The 20790-nt window shown below is 50.9% G+C and overlaps 8 protein-coding genes across 8 annotated transcripts; 3 read left to right on the top strand and 5 right to left on the bottom strand.

Annotated features, from left to right (window-relative positions):
- Positions 1-3826: 3826 nt before the first annotated feature.
- tif35 (translation initiation factor eIF3 core subunit g) lies at positions 3827-4899 on the bottom strand (the record flags this gene model as incomplete). The annotated part of the gene is made up of 4 exons (XM_056949663.1): positions 3827-3879; positions 3947-4118; positions 4202-4823; positions 4883-4899. 4 exons carry the CDS (start codon positions 4897-4899, stop codon positions 3827-3829), a joined length of 864 nt encoding a protein of 287 aa, XP_056815578.1.
- Positions 4900-5373: 474 nt separating this feature from the next.
- On the bottom strand, positions 5374-7312 carry N7506_000366 (Hsp70 family protein; the record flags this gene model as incomplete). Its single annotated transcript, XM_056949662.1, is given in 6 exon segments — positions 5374-5576; positions 5629-5776; positions 5837-5897; positions 5944-6169; positions 6186-7182; positions 7229-7312. 6 exon segments carry the CDS (start codon positions 7310-7312, stop codon positions 5374-5376), a joined length of 1719 nt encoding a protein of 572 aa, XP_056815577.1.
- A 613-nt stretch (positions 7313-7925) lies between these two features.
- Positions 7926-9202, top strand: N7506_000365 (uncharacterized protein; the record flags this gene model as incomplete). The annotated part of the gene is made up of 2 exons (XM_056949661.1): positions 7926-8490; positions 8550-9202. The coding sequence occupies 2 exons, from the start codon at positions 7926-7928 to the stop codon at positions 9200-9202; spliced, it is 1218 nt and encodes a 405-aa protein (XP_056815576.1).
- Positions 9203-10520: 1318 nt separating this feature from the next.
- N7506_000364 (folic acid synthesis protein) lies at positions 10521-12025 on the top strand (the record flags this gene model as incomplete). Its single annotated transcript, XM_056949660.1, has 3 exons — positions 10521-10724; positions 10776-10984; positions 11047-12025. The coding sequence occupies 3 exons, from the start codon at positions 10521-10523 to the stop codon at positions 12023-12025; spliced, it is 1392 nt and encodes a 463-aa protein (XP_056815575.1).
- A 510-nt stretch (positions 12026-12535) lies between these two features.
- Positions 12536-14310, bottom strand: N7506_000363 (ADP-ribosylation factor GTPase-activating protein; the record flags this gene model as incomplete). Its single annotated transcript, XM_056949659.1, has 6 exons — positions 12536-12564; positions 12632-12949; positions 13005-13711; positions 13780-13963; positions 14036-14151; positions 14216-14310. The coding sequence occupies 6 exons, from the start codon at positions 14308-14310 to the stop codon at positions 12536-12538; spliced, it is 1449 nt and encodes a 482-aa protein (XP_056815574.1).
- Positions 14311-14614: 304 nt separating this feature from the next.
- tim21 lies at positions 14615-15482 on the top strand (the record flags this gene model as incomplete). The annotated part of the gene is made up of 4 exons (XM_056949658.1): positions 14615-14887; positions 14950-15134; positions 15189-15243; positions 15297-15482. 4 exons carry the CDS (start codon positions 14615-14617, stop codon positions 15480-15482), a joined length of 699 nt encoding a protein of 232 aa, XP_056815573.1.
- A 458-nt stretch (positions 15483-15940) lies between these two features.
- On the bottom strand, positions 15941-17474 carry N7506_000361 (Mandelate racemase/muconate lactonizing enzyme family protein; the record flags this gene model as incomplete). Its single annotated transcript, XM_056949657.1, has 4 exons — positions 15941-16543; positions 16601-17206; positions 17260-17364; positions 17430-17474. The coding sequence occupies 4 exons, from the start codon at positions 17472-17474 to the stop codon at positions 15941-15943; spliced, it is 1359 nt and encodes a 452-aa protein (XP_056815572.1).
- A 527-nt stretch (positions 17475-18001) lies between these two features.
- On the bottom strand, positions 18002-20493 carry N7506_000360 (uncharacterized protein; the record flags this gene model as incomplete). Its single annotated transcript, XM_056949656.1, has 5 exons — positions 18002-18094; positions 18148-19656; positions 19705-20294; positions 20348-20407; positions 20475-20493. The coding sequence occupies 5 exons, from the start codon at positions 20491-20493 to the stop codon at positions 18002-18004; spliced, it is 2271 nt and encodes a 756-aa protein (XP_056815571.1).
- Positions 20494-20790: the final 297 nt, after the last annotated feature.

Genomic DNA, 20790 nt, shown 5'->3' with positions numbered 1-20790 from the left:
AGAACTTAATGAAATGTAGTGCTTATGGAAGTGTAGGTCCACTTAACCGTAGAAGAAGACGGATAGGGCCGTGGATTCATAGATTCAATCCCAGATCCAGATTTCTAGGCCAAAGTGGATCTCGTCCTGATCATCTCGACAGAACCGCATTAGTGGCTCAAAGATCGGCCATCCTGCATGAGGCTGGACAAGTTGGCAAGAAGAAGGCAGGGAAGGCATTTGTTGTGCAATGATTGGTTAGACATGAAGTCAAGTTGAATTCTTCGGCGCCCAGTGAGTGTTTGAGGGTATGTTGTGCAGGCTCTTTGCCCCCCACGAACCACACACCATGACCGTGCTGGTGCCGGAATCGACGCTAGGTGCAGGGCTGATTAGCCGGATTAGGCCTAGAAAGATATGGATCAGCGATACATCTCTACCAAGTCGGGTCCGAACGACATGTAGCAACGATGTTGGCTTCGCGGATCTGCCCCTTGCGGTGTGCCGGCACGTGCGGGGGCGGTGAAGCTATACAATGTCGTCTTTGTACCCTAACTTCGAAGCTCTCAAACCACAGACCGCAGGGAGTATGTGCTTGTCCATGGCCAAATTGTTCGACTGTACAAACACCAAGAGAATTACAGCTTACAGTTCGAATCCAGTTAGGGCTGTATTATAAAATGCAGCTAAGCAGACTATATCAGATCGGGTCCACTTAGTTACCCGCCTCTCCCGCACAACTTTGCGATCTATCACATTGGTAAGTTTTGTGCTTGGGACTATTGAACGGAATACATAAAGAGAACTAGTGCTCAGAAATTGTCCGATACGTGGATACCTTCTTCACTGCAGGTACCTTGCCTTTTGACTTCCAAGTTTCTGACTGGAGTTGCATAAGCTCTAACCATGGATGTGCTTGAAATGGATCCTAGAACCCTGAAATCCGACAAACTTTGAGACGTTGCAATTGTCTCAACTCCCCAAGACCCCCATCGTTATTGGGGGCACGTGTCATGCCCTAGAGATTGACATCCCGACGCGAGAAATACCCTCGTGCGACAATTCGCTCGATGCAAGTCAACAGCAAAATCTGTGGTTAATGTCATGCCATTCTTACTGGTTGCATTCGGCCGCTTCGACCTTCAGGGGTGAGAAAGTTACAATTCGGCAACGGTCGAGATTGAGGCATATTCTGATCCCGATCCCGGGATGGCAGTTTCGACCTTGTCATTAGTGAGTTTTGATTTTCAGATCGACAGGGAGAGCACCCCTCCACACCATTCATTGGCCAGTGCCAGACCTGCAAATTTCGAAAAACCAAACCCCGGTGCTATTCTAGACTGTCTTGTCTGATCCCCCCCGCCAAATGCGCATTGATCTAGGATATCGAATGCGACACGCCCTATAGGATCCATAGTGATCCCCCTCCAATATCAACACACCCTGGTCGATTGGGTCTAGAACCGAGGAAAATCTCACACCTCGGGGAGATATTTCCCAAATCACGACTATCGAGTATGGAAATAGTCGCATAAACAATCAATTTTGGTTTGGTTTCGTTGTATTGAGACTTGTTAAAGTTTTGCGCGCAACGGCCGAGTTTCCCCAATCCCGAGACATCCACCGGACTTGACCGGGCTAATTGATCTGCCTAACTCCGTCTGGCACGTCGAGTCTACATCGGAACAGCACTCGACATGGATCTAGCAATTGATTGCCATTACCTAACCGTGGGAGCAATTTGCCCTACAAACTTGGTCTCCACATCAAATTACATCCAAAAGTGACACTTCAATGTCGGTTGACTTTCGAGTGGGTTGCCTGAACACAAGGTTCTGTGACGGGTTACCTGTGTATCACTTCTTCTGAGATTGAAGGTTAATTCCGTGGCAGTTGAGCCAAGTGCTGGGCCACTGCGATATGAGGTGTCTGTGAGAGATTTCGAGGCAATGGGCTGAGGAATCGCCATTGGCAGTGTTGTCGTACTGTCATCCAAAACCTTGATCACCCTGAATCTACAGCCCGACATCATCGATCGTACGACGAGAATGAAGCTCCCGGTAAAAAGCTCCCTGTTCCAAGTATCCGAGCCTGTCGGCATGGATGGAAAGGTAAGGTTTCAAGACCTGGGCTCCGACAGAGTGAATAGTGCCCTATTGGATCGCCGCCCTCCAAATACTTCGGATGAAGTCTGTCAGGCGGGCAATATGCTTTGGATGGCGTTGGATGCATACCAGTTGTAGAGTCTACTCTACCAAACAGCTTATCTGGCAGCCGGTTTTGCCCCCCGTGGCAATCTCCACCAGCCTCTGTCAACTATACATGTCAACTCCTAGCCAACCCTAAGTCGTGCCAACGTCGCACGGAAGGATCCAGCCAAGGAAAACTTGCTCAGCGGCACGGAGCCGAAACGTTGGCATTGAAGACTTGCCCTTCTAGTCGAACTCCCGTGGCCAATAGCAGTTGGAGCATGGTGTTTGACGCCGATGTTCCCTGCAAGGTTACTAGGACTTCGTGAACTTATGAACTCCTTTCACATGTGTCTTCCTTGTCATACTGGATGCCGCTGCAGCTGAGTAGAAACCAGAACACGGCGGCCTAGCGGGCGTTTCTGGAGAGCAGCCAGAGTGACAGGGAATAATTTGACTGTTCCGTTCCTCCTTGGTCAGATAGATCGTGTGTCGAACAGGGGGTTGGTGAAATGCCGGACTCGGAGGTAAGCTTTTTACCCCGAGCCAAGTCTCTTTCCTAAACAAAAAACACCGATGCGACGTGATGCAACCCAATCCCGTTACCGGGAAAATTGGAAACGACAACTTTTGCCGGTGAAGCTACGTCTGGGTTTGAATCGTTGAGATTCAACGTCGATCTATTGAAAAGTATTTTGATGATCGGGCTCGGGATCTGTCACCCGCGAGCATAGATAGCATGTAGCATGATGTAGCTAGGGCAGAAAATCCCAAAGCATACTGTTGCCTGACCTCAGTTTTCGTTCCGATGTCATATCCACAGTCATGCGAATGGACAGAACCTTCAGTCTCATTGCAATCCTTGAAGCCATTGGAGAACCGAGCAGTCGAGACCGAGATCGACCATTCTCCACTTGCAGATGATAGCTTCATCTTCCATGCCGGAAGGAATTCTTGTCATCCGGACCCGGCACCAGATCTTTGCTATCGGGGAGCGTCCACGGGTTTGGGGATGTATGACCAATTGCGCTTGTTTACCACCAGTTCCGAGATCGACAGCTAGCTACAATACCTAAAACAAGAGTGATCATAGCGCCTGGAGGCTGCCAAGCCATTGTCTCTAGATTCAGGTGAGCTAATTCGAGCTGTTCAGGAGACGAAGGTTGACCACGCCTGAGACATGATCAATGAATCGTGGACGAGGGCACCTGGGCAGGCATCGAGACCTGTTTCTAGACCCACCTGTCAAAAAGGATATACAGGGACTGAGGCAAAAATAGACCAAACCATGGGTTTTGACAGCGCAGACGTTTGGATAAACAGCCACGTGGCTGAGGTCCCATGGGCGCTTGTGAGGTTCCTTCCAAGGTTGGTTGCCGTGAGATAATTTGGGTAATACCAATATCCTGCTTCTACCAAGGATGAGTGCAAGGCGTGTAGGTTAGAACAATGCAAAAGATCTAACATTTCTCTAACCCAGTGCTTTTGTATAGACTGACGAATGCAAGTAAGTGACACGTTGGATGTCTTTTTGGAAATCATCATTATCAACCAGCTCCTACAGTACAAGGAAAAGAGCTTCGGCCTAAAGGTAGGCCCGCCTGAGAAGAAGGAAAAGTTCCATTCAAAAAGTCGTAAGAGAGAACCGGAAAACACATTTAAGTAGAACGCTTGGCGAACTCGACGCGGAGAATGAGGTGGCGGTAACCGACTGTAAAACAGATATGTTAGCACTCCAGAAATGCGGAGAGAGATTGTTGAGTGGAAGAAAAACATACAGCCATCCACCTTCTGGCAAGCAAGTTCTGCGTCGCCACGATCCGCATAGCTGATGAAAGCAAAGCCCTTGGCCCTCTGGGTTTCCCGGTCCCGGGCAAGGAAGACTCTGGTAACGCGACCGAAACGCTCGAAGAGATCCCGCAGCTCGTTCTCCTCTGCCAACTCGCTGACCTGTTCGCGGAGAAAAAATTGATTAGCATCACCCCAAAATAGATATTCGTAGCCCCGATAGACTGAAAGGCGACAAAACATACGTTTGTAACTCGGAGAGTCGCCAAATCGTCCTTCTCGAAACGTCCACCCATCTTCTCGCCGCCACCAGCACCGCCCTTCCGCATATGGGGAGGCACGTAGCTGGAGTTTCCAGCACCGAGACCACCCTTGTCTTCCTCGGCCTCGACGCCAGGAGCACCGGCAGTGCCCTCTTCGACGGGAGCCATGGTGTCTTTGAAGGGACAGCGAGCAGTGAAATGCTCTCCGCTGCAAATACGACACTTGACCTTCTTGTCCTTGAGCTGGTCCTTCATGCTGCCCTTCTCGCCGCCCTCCTTCTCTTCTTCCTTGGCGTTCGCCTTCCAGTTGACGGTGGGACGGAACACAATGTTCTCACCCACGGAGGTGGTATCGAAGGTAGGTCCAGGGGCGTGGCCCTTCTCGAGACCGAACTTCTCCCATTTGCGGCGTTCGGCGACTTGGGGGTTGACGTGTTCGCGGACGACAGTAGTCTTAATTCGGCGGGTGACCTTCACTTTCTTGTTGTCATCGTTGAAACGGTAGGAGATGACGGTCTTGGTGCCGTCCTTGTTCGCGATCACTTGTTGCGCGGGGAGCGCGGAGGGGTCATCGAATTCTTCGTCGTCAGCCCAGTCGGCGCGGCTGAAGAGAAATTCCTGTTAGGTCGTATATTCCTGGAGGTTGAATTTGAGAATACTCACTTCCCGAGTCGAGACATGTTGTGCGTTGTGGTGTTATTGCGGCAGCAGCTGAATTTCTGGATTTCTTTCAAAGGCGAATCCGTTGTGGATTTAATAATTTACTGTGGCGCAGTTGTGGCTGGTGAGACCAATCACGTGGATTGGGCGGTGATGAACCCAATCTTAACTATGCGGAACGCTTCAACTACATACATGTCTGCTCGTTACATTGCACCTCAATATGGAGAATGCTACAAATGTGAATCCCATTTCTTACTCAATGGCTAAAGTGCATGTTATTTTCCCTAAGTGATTGATAAATATGCTAGTATCTCGTTTCTCAAATATTGTTGCAATCTTCCTGATCTCTCTGGCCCATGGTTCCTTCCTTCTCCTTCCCTTTTGATCTCGAATCTGCCTTCTTCATATGTGATAGAATCTCCCTGTCATATTTTCCCGGAATCTTCCAATGGAACCCTCAGACGCGCGCAGAGTTACAAATCGTGTCGAGCTCAGACATAGTCAACTCTGACGGCTCCATGATTCTTACCCGCGAACCAGAGTGAGTATTCGCAATGTGCGGAATAATATACTGCGTGTACTTCGTAAGCAACATCGTAGTACATCTCGTTGTCTGCACCGTGAACACGTGGGATCTGTTGGCACAAGATGCTGTCAAGCTGCGGATGGAGCACCGTGTGGAGTTTCATTGTTTCTAAAGATTTGTCAGTTTGTTGCCTGATAAGATCAATGTCATTGGCACATACCACCACTGAAATACATGGGGGGATCGACTCCGTCAGGAGTTTCTATCTCATAGATTTCTTGCTTGACGTCGGTGAACGTTCCTTTTCGTTTCAACCTTTGTCGACACCATTTCATGACGATTGGCTGAGACTCAAAGATATCATCGCCCTGCATCTCGTCAGTTTGAATACAGGGCCCTCTAGAATTAGACTGGAGATAAGCACGCACCTTTTTGATGATCCAGTGCATAACATCGATGCGATAATGTCCCTCAAAGGCGGACCAATATCTATTAATGTCAGCATAAAGTTGATACTCGAAGATTCCTTACTCACTTTTGCCCATGGTTGTGTTTGCGAGGGTTGAACTTGACACTCTTCGAGTTCCCATAGCTCTTTCTGGCAACACGTGAGTCGATCGCTATCGGAGACACCAAGGAAGAGATTGTTGAAACAACCTTCGATAGCGCTCCTCTGACCACAGCAGTCCATCCATCAACCGGGGCAAGAATCTGGATACTGGGGGGGCAAATGCTCTCGCAGGTATGAACGAAGAAGCGGGCTCTGTCCAAATCCACCAACAAGAAAAATTGACTTCACAGTCTTTCTTGAGATGTCCATCTGATGCTTGACAAGATCAACTACCTTTTCCAGAACCGGCAGGCAAAGTTTGTTGATTTCCTCCCCCGAGACTTGGAGACAGCCTCGTCGGACCCCCAGGGTTTCATTGTTGGCAATTCCAGGAACGGGGAAAGCAAACATCTCTTTGGGGTCCCCATGAAACTGTCTCTTCACAACTGTTTCAAATCTCTGCATGGCATGATCCATTGTGTCGTAACCCCACCCATCGCATAGCCCCAGTTTTTCTTGAAGAAAGCCCTCAAACTTTCTATTCAAAAAAGTGCCTCCGCAAAGTGCTCCGTTCCCTGGGGCCTCTTCCTTCAACCGAAGACTGGGTTCAAACTCAAGGATTGTGAACGTGATCAGGTCAACCGTTCCCCCGCCCGCGTCACAGACCATGATAGTGTCCCCGACACTCATTCCATGGGGATTCGATGCCTTCAAGGTGTGGATGGCTGCGGCCTCAGGCTCTGAGATGATGTGAGATGCACTCATACCAGCCTTGTCTGCACACTCGAGCGTTGTGCGTTTGGCCCGATCCGACCAAATTGCAGGTACCGTGATCACGTAGGTGAGCTTCATCGATTCAAAGGCTGTTCCAACCTGGTCTTTCATTACCTCGGTGATATGATTCAAAAGCGCTTGCAGGTAGTCGATAATGGCACTTTCAGGTGTGGCATGGTATGGATAATCCATGCGCCGAGAATCCTTGCATTCGAGTGACATATTGTTTCTGTGCAAAGATCTCAGATCAATCTTTTGCTCAGACTCGAGCTCAAGTTTGAGGAATTGCAGCCGTGGCATGCTGTCAGGAATCTGAAATCCCCATACGGGCACGGGGGTGGAACCTTCGTATTTGTACGCCAGTTCGGAGGGTACCTTCTCGCTGGTCATTCCACCAATCCCTCCAGATGTGTCGTAAGACCACTGGTTTATAATGTACTGCGCATCTGGCTTGAAATTTTTAGAGTCATGCTTTCTTAAGGAGTCAGACACTTACATTCGATACCTGTGCCCATGCCACACCAGAGAAAGTTGTACCGAAGTCAACTGCCACAATGACCTCCTTGGTTTGTTGAGACATTATGGGCTTGTGTAATCGGTCTGTAGCTAGTAGTAAGTGGTTGACATCAGCCAGTGCAACTTCAAGGCACCATAGAGCGACTCACAAGAAAAAGTAGGAGGAATGTGGGTGACTGATGAACAAAAGAGTGGTAATAAGACCAGATGATAGGAAGTGAGACGAAATAAGAAAAGAGCGAGATAGTATATCTGGGTGTAAATATATCAAGGCTTTGAGGAATGTGAGGTCTAAGAGGAATTGGCAAGATTGAGAGGAGCTTTGGATCCTAGTTGAGCAAGGTTCCTCGTAGATGCCTCGTAGATGAATGATCAAAGAGTGATGACGAAGAGAATGAGTCTAATAAAGGAAGAGAAGAATGAGAAAGCAAGACCGGAAGAGGAAGCATAGAAAGTGGAACGTAGAAAGACAAAGTCGAGAGAGTCAAAGAGGGGAGGTTGTAGCTAGACTCAATATAAAAATCCCACCACTTATTATTTTTGCTCTTCCTGCCTTTTCAATCCTTGCTGGATCACTTCCATCTCGACTCTTTATAGTCGTCAAACATATTACATTCACTTTCGTCCTTTGATCAATCCACCGGGAAGAACAAGCTCTTCGCGGGCACACTGCAAAAATGCCGTCTCCAACTCCTGATTCCTCACACAATGTTCAGTCCCCAACCATAATCTACCATACTGACAACATGAATATCAAGTGGTCACAGTTTCAGAGCCTTTCGCATGAGCTTCAAGCCGAATGGTCACATATGAAGTTCGAGCTTGAGACGATGAAGAGGGCACTTCGCGAACGGGAAACTGAGCTCCGAAAGTGCAGGGAACAAATGTTGCGAACTATCAGCACTTTTCAAGTCAGCGATAGCTCTATCCTCAGTGAACTTGAGAAGATTCGTCACAGCCTCTGCAACTTGATCTCAGTTCTGCCGGAGATCACTGGTTTTGATCAAACATGGCACGGCATTCACTTAACTATGGTGAAAAAGGGCCTTGCATGCCGGATGAAAATTACTTTGAAACCCGAAGAAAGCCTTGATTTTATTGACACAGAGATCATGGAGCATGATGTCTTCTACATCGTGTGGAATACCTTGCTGAGGCCTACATTGGCTGGACTGCCTGATCACCAACAATTACTCTGGACCAAAACCCTGGAACAGATGGAGAAAATTGAGCCCCTCAAAGGTAAGCGGTCTATAATTCAGTCAAAGATATCTTATTTGTGCTAATAAGTTGAATGGCAGACCCCGGAGCGATTGCCACTTGGCGATCGGATACCTTTCGAGCGCTAACGGCGACTACCGAATATCAAGAACAACTTGACAAACGCTGCATTGAGGTTGGCGCATATGTCGTGGATTATCTTCGAGCATTCTCGTTCTCCAGGGATGTCGACTGGAAACATATGTACCAGAATATCCTGGACCAACTGCTGAAGCCGGCGGCAACCCTTGGTACCACGTTAATGTGCTCCCCGGAGGACTACTCATGGAGCCCCAGCTTCTCTTTGCGTTCTAAAGTCGAGGCAACAGACGTTCAAGAGTTTGATTTCATGAACTGCGGAACGCATTTCCCAGCTTCGAAAGCGGATATGTGCGCCATTCAAGACCTCTCGAAATCTGGCCGCCATATCGCACCCATCTTCCCAGGGCTCTATCGTGAAACAAAGGGAGTCACTGTTACCATTCAGAAGCCGTTGGTACTTGTCTCGTTTAAGGATGAGCCACCAACTCCGAGTTCCCCCTCCGAGGCATCGGTCTTGGAGGCGTCCCCTTACAGACCACCGCCAACCAGACGAAGCTCCAGTGGTAGAAACTCTGTGTTTGGGAGATCATCGTCTTTAAATGCGACACGAGCTGCTTGGTTATTATCTCGTGGTAAGAAGGAATCGAGTTGAAAGAAGGCGCAAGAAGGGGTTGTGATCCGCAGTAGGGCTCATGCAGATGATTTTCTTGAGATGTTAGCAATAGTCAGCGAGTTTCCCAAAATGACTGATGCAATTGCTTCAGCACATTATTCTTATCGAATCAAATCAAACTCGTCCTCGAACACGACGGCCATCTGGGCAGTAGTGGGTTGCCATTGGAAGTTTGACCAGACCTGACAGCCTTGGAAGGTCCTGCGAGGTAGTAGCTAAATCCTGCATGATCACAGGCCCATGAGGACATACATCCCCGACGTGGGACCTTTTGTAGACAAATTGCAAGGTTATGACCCAAATCTAACCTACTACTGTACCTATACAACTTCAGATATGATAAGCACTTTGCTAGTTTCTAAGGTTGATCGAGGGCCGATGAAATTGAATACGATGTTCCCAGGGAATAGTTGCATTGAATAATCATCTTGATTAACAATTATTGACTAAGCCCTGTAAGGTGCCCAGGTGCCTAGTTTGTTTGTATAGACAATGTGAAGTAAAGCATTGCTATATGTTTCCAAACTTCTACTTGATATGAAACTTATAGGAATCTTGGAAGCTTTCTGGGCATGAGAAGCATTGTCTCAAAGAGCGAGAACATCAGCCCTGGAGGTTCAAGGGTATAGTATTCTCCCGCGGTCCCATATCAACATTTCAAGGTTGGAAAGAGTTGTATACTCCCCGAGACTAGAATGGAAAAGGTTACGGCCCGTCGCAGCCGAGACTTATGTAAACACCCAGCCCCGAGAAATACTCGTGTGACCTCACGCGCATTCTATCAAACACCTTGTCTTGCGTTGTCTTCATTGGATAATCATGAGTCTCCGCGTATTGCAGAGAGCTGCATCGGCTGCTCCACTCGTCAATCTCCCGCGGCCCGCGAAGTCCTTCGGACGGTTCGTACCAACCGTGTCGGATCAACTGGCAAGGTAAGGCCTGGAACTTAGCAATTGAATGATCAATTGGCTCAAGCAATATGCTCTGGTGAATCTAACGGCTGAAATTAGGAGATGTTTCTCAAGAGAGTGCCCAGGTTCGAGGCCAAGTACGTTCAGCGCCCCTCGCACGCTTATCGGCGTATCACCCCAAAAAGGGAAATCGTTGTCCCGCATTTTTTTTTTTTTTTTTTTTATCTGACGTCTACATATTGAAATTGAAACTAACTGTTCACAAAGCTGTACATACTTCCAAGTCGGCGAGTCTGGCCAGAAATGCTCTGCCACGCCGCCTGCTAAACATACATTTGACCCCGCCTGTGAGGAATTTCTCCGGGCAGCCCGCTCGGCTCGACAAGATGAACCTGAGGTATAGCAGCCCTGGTGTCCACCGGGCATTTATTGCCCTAGGAAGCAATGTTGGCGACCGCGTTGAAATGATCGAGCAAGCTTGTCTTGAAATGGATCGAATTGGCATCAAGGTCAAAAGAACAAGCTCACTATTCGAGACCACGCCGATGTATGTGCTGGATCAAGACACATTCATCAACGGTGTGTGTGAGGTATGATATGATGTTCCAATGTTTCTGGCATATTTCTCTGACCTTAATTAGGTGGAAACGACTCTTGAGCCCCTAGATCTTCTCGATGCTGTTCAATCCATCGAGATTGCGCTGGGTAGAAAGAAGCTCATCGATAAAGGCCCACGCTCTATTGATCTCGACATTCTGTTGTATGATCAAGAGGTCTTTTCACACGAGCGTCTCAACATTCCGCATAATCTCATGCTGGAACGGGACTTTGTTCTACGTCCTCTCAGCCAGTACGCCCCCGATGATCCCAACGGCCTTGTACATCGAACATCAAAACTAACCTACAACCCAGACTCATCCCAAATGAATACCCACCCCTGTCAGGAAAAGAGTCAAAAACATACAGCGCTCATTTAGCAGCTCTCCCACCTCCAGAGCCAACCCCAATGTCAACAACCCCGATCTCACCATCATTCGCCTCCCTCCACTCAAATGACCCCAAGCGTTCCACGCACGTCATGGCAATCCTGAATCTAACACCAGACTCCTTCTCCGACGGCGGCAAGCACTCTCCAACAGACCTTGCCTACCTCACAGAAACAGTGCGCCAGTTCATCGCCTCAGGCGCCACCATCATCGACGTCGGTGGCGAAAGTACCCGCCCAGGCTCCGAACCCGTAGGACCGGCGGAGGAGATCGCACGCGTAGTGCCCGCAATTAAGCACATTCGCTCCATGCCCGAAGCCGCCAACATCGCCATCAGCATCGACACCTACCGCGCCGCCGTGGCAGAGGCCGCTTGTGCTGCCGGCGCAGACATCGTCAACGATGTCTCGGCCGGTCTTCTGGATCCGGATATGCTGTCTACCGTCGCTCGCATCGGCAAGTCCGTTATCCTCATGCATATGCGCGGCACCCCGCAGACCATGACAAGTCTCCACTCCTATCCGGCTGGAGTAATCCCGGAAGTGGCCTGTGAGCTTAGGTCGCGGATCGCTGCGGCCGAGGAGGCTGGTATTCGGCGGTGGAGAATCATTCTCGACCCTGGACTTGGGTTTGCGAAGGTGCAGGAACAAGATCTGGAGATCTTGCGTGATTTGACGCGTCTGCGAACTGAGTTTGGGCTTGAATACTTTCCCTGGTTGATGGGACCGAGTCGCAAGCGGTTCATTGGAAACATCACTGGCGTGAAGACGCCGGCGGAGAGGGTTTGGGGAACTGCTGCGACGGTTTCTGCTAGTGTGAGTGGCGGAGCGGACATTGTGCGTGTGCATGATGTTCGTGAGATGTCGCATGTTGCGAAGGTTTCCGATGCGATCTATCGGGTGTGAGTTGTTTGTCAAATATACCCCTGGCTAGCTGTTGCTGGTCATTCTTGTATTCAACATTTGGGTTTCGTCTGCATACTGTTGTCTCTTCATTCATCATGGGAGTTTTGAGCGGTATTTGGGTTGAGAAATCGGAGTTTAGCATGTACTTTGAATGAAGTTGTGGAAAAAAAGTTGTCTATAATATCAAATCATGAGTTTCTTGATTATCTTAAAGCATAACAACGGAACGAGGAAAGAAAAAGAAGACCAACAATTCCTCCCACTATCCTATGTTGACGCGGAGGAATTTGAAGCACGAGAAAGAAGCGATCACACGCCAGATTGCAACGATATGAAACCCAAGTTTTTTGACCGCAGATCACAATGGAAATCCAGGCGAAGAATATTTGTCAAATGGAGGAGAAAATATACGAGCATCAGGGGGAATGGATATGACTGAGAACGAGGTGGCTAAGGGACTTTGGGGCGAGAGAGGCGCAATATTCGAAGAAATAGGAAAGAATATCACGCCTAGTTGTTCAGGTAAGTGCGGATAGCACCTGTAGGGACACAATTAGCAGGCGCTCCAAGTAGTGGGGGATGGGATGGATGGGATATTCTGCTCACCTTGCAGCTTGGTAGCACCCTCACCGACAAGATGCGAGAGGTTCTCAAGATCGTCTCCGGCAGTGATGCCGAAGCGGCGGATGAAATCCTTGGCCGCAACTTCCATATCGCCGTAACCATCATCAAGTGCATTGATCTCATCCTCGGGCCGGCCGAAGTAGTTGTTGCTGGAGATGGATGTAGCGCTATCGAATTGACGAAGACGTTCCTTGGCCTCTGACTGCGCAGCGGGGTCAAATCGCTCACGCCCGAAGAACTCGTCGGAAGAAATACCCTTCTGGGTACCGAATCGGGTCCTGGTCTGAGCGAGCTCGGCATCTGTGTCTAGTGTCAGTCTGAATATCCACGCAAAATGTAGGGTTGGGTCAAGTACCATCAGCAGGGTTGGGCTTGGCAGGACCGACGGATCCAAAGGTCGGCTTCTTGGGGGCAGCAGGCTTCGACACCTGACCGAAGCCGAGTCTGTTCATGCCCATGCCTAGCCGTTCGACATCGCTCGACTGTCGCTCATGAGACTTGCCAGCGGGGCTGACAGGAGTAGGAGCCGCAATCGGCACGGCAGCGGCAGCGGTCGCAGCCTTCTTGGCCTCGGCCTCTGCTTGTTCGGCCTCGGGGTCGTAGCCAAGCTTTTCAATGCGCTCGGCCTCTTCCTTAGCCTTACGCTCAGCCTCATCGAAATCAATCAGATCAGCCGCAGCGACCTTCTTGGCTCCCAACTTCGGCGCCTTCTTAGCACCGAGCAGGCTGCCCTTCTTGGCGGTGCTAGATGTAGTGGTCTTTCGAGCAGCAGTGGTGGGGCGAATGGCGGTTGGCGCGGGAGAGGCGCTCTTCTCTTCAGATGCAGACAAAGGGGACTTGGAGCGGGACCCATTGGCGTTGGCACCTGCGTTCAGGAAAGGAGAGCCGGTGCGACTGACGACTGGCGGAGTACCGGTGCGCGATGGAGGGTTGCTGGGACGCTTGATCGAGGGCTTGTCCCAGGAGGAAAAGAAGTCGTCATCCGCATCGCCAGCGGGGGTGCTAGATCCATCTTCAGGGGTGCCGGCGGGGAGATCTGTAATGACAACCTCTCCAGGATACCTAAAAGTGGAAACATTGGTCAATGCCGAACTGGGCGAGTTCCACCAAGAAAACAATGTTCCACTCACTGTTGCGCATCAAGCGCAGCGCGCTTCTTGAGCTCTTCCTTATATTTGACAGCCGCGTTGCATGTGTACTTGACTTTGGAATCCTTGCTGGCGAGCGCAGCGGAACCTCCGTGGGTTTGGAAATACTTGGTCGCAGACTCGTTTCCGCCGACTTTCATCACTCGGAGTTGTTCCCATTGCCACTCTACATGTTAATGTCAGCCTCGAGTCTCCAGATCGGGTGAACAGCAGAAGAATTGTGCCGAGGGCTACATACGGTCGAGGTTTGTTGATCGGACGAAGGAGATGTGCACACCGAGGTTACGGTGGTGGGCAGAGCAATCGAGACAAAGGTAGATTCCGAATGGCACCGAGGACCATGTTGGGTTCTTGCTGTTGCAGTCGAAGCATACCTGCGATATGCCAAAACAATATTAGCATGGAGTGCCACAATCACGCAGCGGCTTCCGGGGGTGGGGGTCGCACCTTGTTTGCGGCCTTAAGCTTGATTTTCTCAAAAATCTTTTGAGACTGCGCCTTGGTGGCACTCATGATAGCGCAGTTGAGGGATCAGTCCGAGCGAGGTTAAAGAGAAGGAAAAGGGGGTGTGATTGAGAAGGGAAAACAAAAAGAGGTCATCGGGAACGGCGAACGTGGACTCTCGAGAGGCCTGGTGCCTGTAATCGTCATACAACGCCTCTCATTTGGGCTGGGGCACTGCTGCCACCGGCTGTATTGTGATACCGTATTGTAACATACGCACGTGATGCTCTGATGAAGATCGCCGATAGCAACGGAGATACGTGAGGCACTCGACCTGACGTTATTTCAGAGGACCATCGAAATCGTTTGCAAGATGAATGCTCTACAGCTACGCGCGATCCCTCGCATCTCGCCCGCACCCCTTGGCCTCCGCCCCTCCGCCCCCACTCAGATCACCCGGCTTTACGCCACGCAGAGCGGCTTAGGCACTGGCCAGAGTCCTTTGTCGCCCAGAAAAAAGAGCGTTACAGTTTTGTCAGATGATGGAAGAGTTCAGTGGGGCGACCTGAGCCGTGGTGAGAAGGTTGCGCGAACAACACAGCAATCCTTCAACTTCGTTCTCGTGCTAGCCGGAGCAGTACTCACGGTATGGACCGTGCTATTATTGGCAATACTGCCCAGCAGTTGCTGACAATATGATACCACTAGGGCGGAGTCTTCACACTTTTCTATCTCGAGGTTCTCTCGCCCAACAGTCGAACATGGCAATTCGAGAGAGCTGTGTCGCGCATTAAAGATGACCCCGAGTGCATTAAGCTACTCGGTGATCGGCGAGAGATTCAAGCATACGGCGAGAACACCCGGAGCAGGTGGGCTCGCAACAGACCCATTGCGTGAGTATACAAATTCACCTCGAACAAGCCGAGTCGAGTATTGACAGGGAACAGATCCCGGACCGAAAAAGATCGATTGGGCCGCGAGCACCTTCACTTGCACTTCCACGTATGATATGCTTTCTCCTGATTGAGAAATCTTTTACTGATCTTCATCTACAGGTCGAGGGTCCTCTCAACTCCGGCGTGGTCGTTGTGCACATGATGAAGCCTCTGGACTCGAGCAATCTTGAGTACCAGCTTCTCGCATTGGATGTCAAGGGTCACTCCCGTGTCATCCTTGAAAAGGCATCAGAGAAGCCTAACGTCACCAGTGCCTTGAAGCTCTTTGGTATCCAATGGCGCTGATTGGACACTTTCGCTAACTCCCATTATACCCTTTTGTCTCTGAATGTAGTAGGATTTACATATTCCGAACTACCATGAGCATTAAAGCACCCATAGGTTGGCGGTGCCATTTCATTATCTGGGTTTGTTGAAGACTGGAATACCAATACGGTCAGACAAGCAGGCTCTTTTTGTACTTTTTAGGATTCGGCCTCTCGGCCATCCATTCAGGCTCTGGTGACCTGACAATGTATCATAGTTTTACGAAGTTTCAACTTCAGTCCGAAGGATTCTGCGCTCTCCAAGCCCTGGGGAGTTTCAAAGTTGAATTTTGCATCTTGCCCGGGAGATTTGTACAGATCATACCAATATTGAACCGCGTATGAGACAGCCCTAGAGTCATCAAGATATGCAGAGAATTTTGTAAGCTATTAACATAAATACACATAAAGACATGATCATCTATTCGAAGCCTCAATCTATACAACTCGAGGACCATCGATAATACTCTTCGCCTCCTCAGATCTCCACCAACTCTTCCCTTCCTGACCAGGGAATTCAAAGGCATCCATACTCTCTGCCTTCATCTCAACACTGTAACCAGGCTCCAAAGGTGTGACATAGTAACCATCCTTGACACTTGAAGGGTGCACGAAGTGCTCGTGCAAGTGATCAACATACTCAAGGACACTCTTCTTTCCAGTAACGACAACGTAGTCGATAGTGCTCAGGTGCTGAGTGTATTCGGGCAAGCCGACACCACCAGAGTGAGGCACGATGGGCACACCGAACTTGCGGGCCAGCAGCAAGATAGCGAGCACCTCGTTCACACCACCGACACGGCAAGCGTCAGGTTGCAGGACTGTCAAAGCACCGGCTTGCAAGAGCTGCTTGAAGATCACACGGTTTTGGCACATCTCTCCAGTGGCGACGCCGACTGGGCCGTGGGGGGTGTTGGACAGGGCCTTGCGGATGGCGGCGTGACCGAGAATGTCGTCGGGGGAGGTGGGCTCTTCAATGAACCAGGGCTTGAACTCGGCGAGCTCTTGCATCCAGGTAATAGCCTCGGGGACGGACCAAACCTAAATGGGAAACAACGTTAGCGAGTGTTGCGCATTGCTTGGCGAAGATGCACATACCTGGTTGGCATCAACCATCAAGATATTACCCTGGTCGTAACCGATAGCTTCACGTGCAATGCGCAAGCGAGTCTTGTCATCCTCCAAGTCACCACCGACCTTCAGCTTGAAGTGTCTGTATCCCTGCTCAACACTTTCCTTCAGCAGAAGCTTCAGCTTCTCCTTGCTGTATCCCAACCAGCCAGCACTGGTAGTATAAGCGGGGACGGCCTTACTCTCCTCGGCCTCCTTAATACGCTCCTCCTTTCCAGACTGGACTTCCCGCAGCATGCTGATGGCCTCCTCGGGGGTAATGGCATCAGTAATGTAACGGAAGTCAATGCAACGCACGAACTCCTCGGGGGTCATATCGGCAACAATGCGCCAGACAGGCTTGCCTAGAGTCTTGGCCCAAAGATCCCAGAGGGCATTGACGACAGCACCGAGAGCAAGGTGGATGACACCCTTCTCGGGACCAATCCATCGCAGCTGGCTGTCCGAGACAAGGTACCGCCAGGTCTTTCCCCAGTCTGCGGTGAGCTCATCAAGGTCTTTGCCCACGACCATAGGGGCAAGCAGGGAGATGGCTGCGCAAACGATCTCATTACCGCGGCCGATTGTGAAGGTCTGCATGTGTTGGTTAGTTGGATGTTGCTACTGGTCAATTGACTTTCACGTACCATGCCATGTCCGGAGTGTTCTGAGTCTGTAGTGATGATGCAGTATGCGGATGAGTAGTCACCGGCGGCGTTCATAGCATCTGAACCGGTCTTGTCGAGCGAGGTCTAAAGCACGACTGTTAGTATATCGCAAGATGCTAGTGATAATAGTTGGGAGGTGATTGACGTACCGGGAATCGCACATCGCGTGTGCTAAAGCCAGTGATCTTGACCATTGTGAAAAGTCTCTGCGACAGTAGCGATGAGATAGGCGACTGTCAATTGCTGGCAGTAATTGCTGGCGTGGGTCAACTGTAGAAATGCGGGGTGTAGATTCGGGGTAATATAGTTGATCCAAAGCTCAACACTTTGGGGACACAACGTCACAAGGAGAAGAGAATGTCAGGAAGAAAAGAATACAAGAATCAAGAAGACACGAGGGCGCATATAGAGCAATTATATTCCCCCGCGTCGTCGCCAGGTTATCCCGCGCCCCTCCCCTCGCCCTCAATCATTTGCCGCAGACGCGTTCCTATTGGCGGAGAAATGCGGACGGCGGAAAATTGCGAGGTTCCACCAATCACAGCAAAGGAAGTATAGTCGGAGCTGCTCCGCGATTTGGGGCAAAGCTACTTGAGGTTGCAGAACACCGGAAAAGCGTTTGAATTATCCGAAATAACTTCGACCGCGTCCTATGCACGTTTGTGCGCTGCCTAGATGCTATTTAGGATACCTAGGTACAAGAATAACGACCTTCGAGGCATTAAGCGGACAGGCCACGCTTTTCGCTCTCGGAGAAGAAAATCACCATGCGCCAAAGCTTGCGGACAAGCACTTCCGCTTCTTCGTCCAATGCCTACACGTTCAAGGTTAGTTATTTGTTGGAAAGAGGATAGGACGAAAACTCACTTCTGCCAATTGCTCCACCAATTCCTGGGGAGGGCCCCGTTTCCGCAGGTGTTCCTCCACAACGTCGACCAGCATCTGTTCCTGCACACCGAGATACTCGACAATCTTCTTCTCCACGAACGGCTTCAGCTGATCGCTGAGAACAGCTTCATCCACAAACTCCCACTTGACAGGCCAGTCCCAAAGACCTTGCTTCTCGGTGGGGATCTCTGCTGCAAGCTGGCGGGCAGCCTGGGCACGCTCTTCGTCGGTCAGACCGGCAGCTTCAGCCGCAGAGTCGAACTTGATGGGAATGAGCTGGCGACGGGTAGTGTGTTCGGGTTCTTCCTCGTCCTCAAGCAGACCTTCCACCTCGGCAACAGTGCGGCGAGTGGTCGCAGCCTGGGCCTTCTGGGCAGCGGCTCCGAGGGAGAGCTTGAAGCGCTGGGGTTCACGGGGTGCTTCGACGGGGCGTGTTTGGAGCTCCTCGGCCTGGCGTGCCAGGAAGTCATCAGCCATACCACGGGCCTGCTCCTGCTGCTTGGCGGTTTGCGCGGTTTCGCGATCCTCGGCAATGCGATCAGACTCGTCAATGTTGGCTTCGCGTGAGCGGTATGCGCCACGAGTGCGAAGCCAGGTACCATGGTCCGCGTAGTAATCTGTAGTCTTTCGGCTAGCCTCGGTATCGTCATCCCAGGCACCAAGGCGTGCTTCCATTTCATCGTGGGCAGCCTGTAGCTTTCCATCCTCTTCTTGTTCGCGCTTTTTCTCACGCTCCAGAGCAGCGGTTCGGCTGCGTTCGCGGTTGAGCCAGCGGCGCTCTTGGTCCAAGAAGTGCTTTTCCTGCTCAGACTCTTGTCTTTCCTGCTGGCGGCGGTAGATTTCCTCGTCGCTGGCATCGGAGTCCTCGTCCTCGCGATCAATGGAAATTCCATTGAGCGAGCCACCATTCACGAAAGAGACACCCTTCTGGTAGTCCCTGGGAATCTGCACGCCAAATGCCTTTGGACCAGAAGGTGCGTTGGGCACGTTGCGGTCCCGAGGGCCAAGTGGAATTCCGTTAGTACCGCCTGCAGGGCCACTCGGAGCCGAGGCTGGAGGCGAACCAAGTCGGTTAATACGAGATCCAGAATTGCGCTCCCGCTCCCTCGCCTCGATCTCTTCCTCACGTTTCAGACGCTCGACATCACGGCGGTTGCTGCGCTCACGGAATGCTGCAATTTCCTTGGAGACATTGGCACGCATCTCAGGCGGAATGTCGGCCAGCTCGTCCTCGGCTGTGATAGGAATTGTAACCACTTCTCCATCCTTTGTAACTTGGACATCTCCCATCTCAGTGTCACCTTCCCGGTCAAGAGTGGAAACATCCTCCTTCTGAGTAGGGGTGGATGGATGGAAGAGGTCCTTCAGAGCATTGTCCAGGTTAGTGCGAGCTGCGCTGAACCGAGCCTGGCGATCTTCAGGGTCTTGTTCGGCTCGGCTGGACTCGAATTGCTCCAGGTAGGTGAGGGTACCCTCGTCAACAACGACCTGTAGGAGTTAGTAATAGCATTGGAAGAATTTCAATGTACTACATACCAAAAGTGTGCTTTTCTCAACTTCCTGCTCCTCGGCACCCTCCGCACGAGGAGATTGTCTCTTGACTGGCACCTCCACGTTCTTCAACGTCTCAACGGCAATCTCGAGACTCTCGGGGTCGTCATACTCGGCAAATCCGAATCGACAGGGCTTCTCATCGGCGTCGGTGGCGCGAATCCAGCGGCGTAGGATACCAGCAGATCGAAGGATGCGCTCAATGCCATCGTCACCACCCACGCCCTCGGTGATATTTCCAACGAAGAGCGTGCGCACAATCTCATCGCGAGTAGGAGGATGTAGTGGCATCATCGTGTCACGGCCAGAGTTGCGCTGAGCGTCCATCCCAGTCGATCCAAGACCGCCGCGTCGACCAGGGCCATCTGGTCCCCGCTCTCGGCCCATATCTGGGGCTGCAGCCTTGGCTGGGCCCGATGTTCCTAGACGAATGACCGGCGCGGAGAAATTGATATTGGGCATGTTCGCCGGAGGTTGGAAGCTGGGTGGGTACCCAGGGCGACCAGGCTGTTGGTTGTTGGCTTGCTGCATGCCGGGAGGAGCTGCGGTTCCTGGAGCAGCCATTCCGGGCGGCGCTTGGGGCTGGTTAGAACTGAAAGTGAGATTGGACCAGGAAGTAATGACTTACCCATGCCTGGAGGGGCACCATAGGCACCGTAATCCGGGGCGCCTCCATAGAGACCTGGGGCTAGATGTTGATCAGCATGATTCTTGAGAATTTCCGCGGCGCAAGACTTCGCGCGCATGAGACCTACCTTGATAAGGATTATACATCGGAGCGGTCTGATGAAGAAAGCAAGGTTGATCAAGGCCCAAGTCAAATTGGGAATCCAAGGTTCACAATCCCGAGCTTGTACAGAAGACACTCAGAAATGAACGTGAAGCTTGGATGGACAGGAAGGCGGTGCAGTATGGCAGAATCCGGCTGTTTTATGTAGTTCTTCCTCTTTTAGCCGTGCAGTGACATCTGCATGTCCCTGGCTATGGCTCCCAATAGCCATGCTTCTTCTCTACACGTTTTTCTTCTTCTTTGCTTCTTACTATATGGGTTATCTTCGTTGGTAGTATCAT

The sequence above is a fragment of the Penicillium brevicompactum genome, assembly GCF_028827555.1.
Source record: "Penicillium brevicompactum strain IBT 35665 chromosome Unknown utg000001l_segment0_segment0, whole genome shotgun sequence".
NCBI classification, from domain to species: Eukaryota; Fungi; Ascomycota; class Eurotiomycetes; order Eurotiales; family Aspergillaceae; genus Penicillium; species Penicillium brevicompactum.
This window is presented reverse-complemented; position numbering and strand designations above follow the sequence as displayed.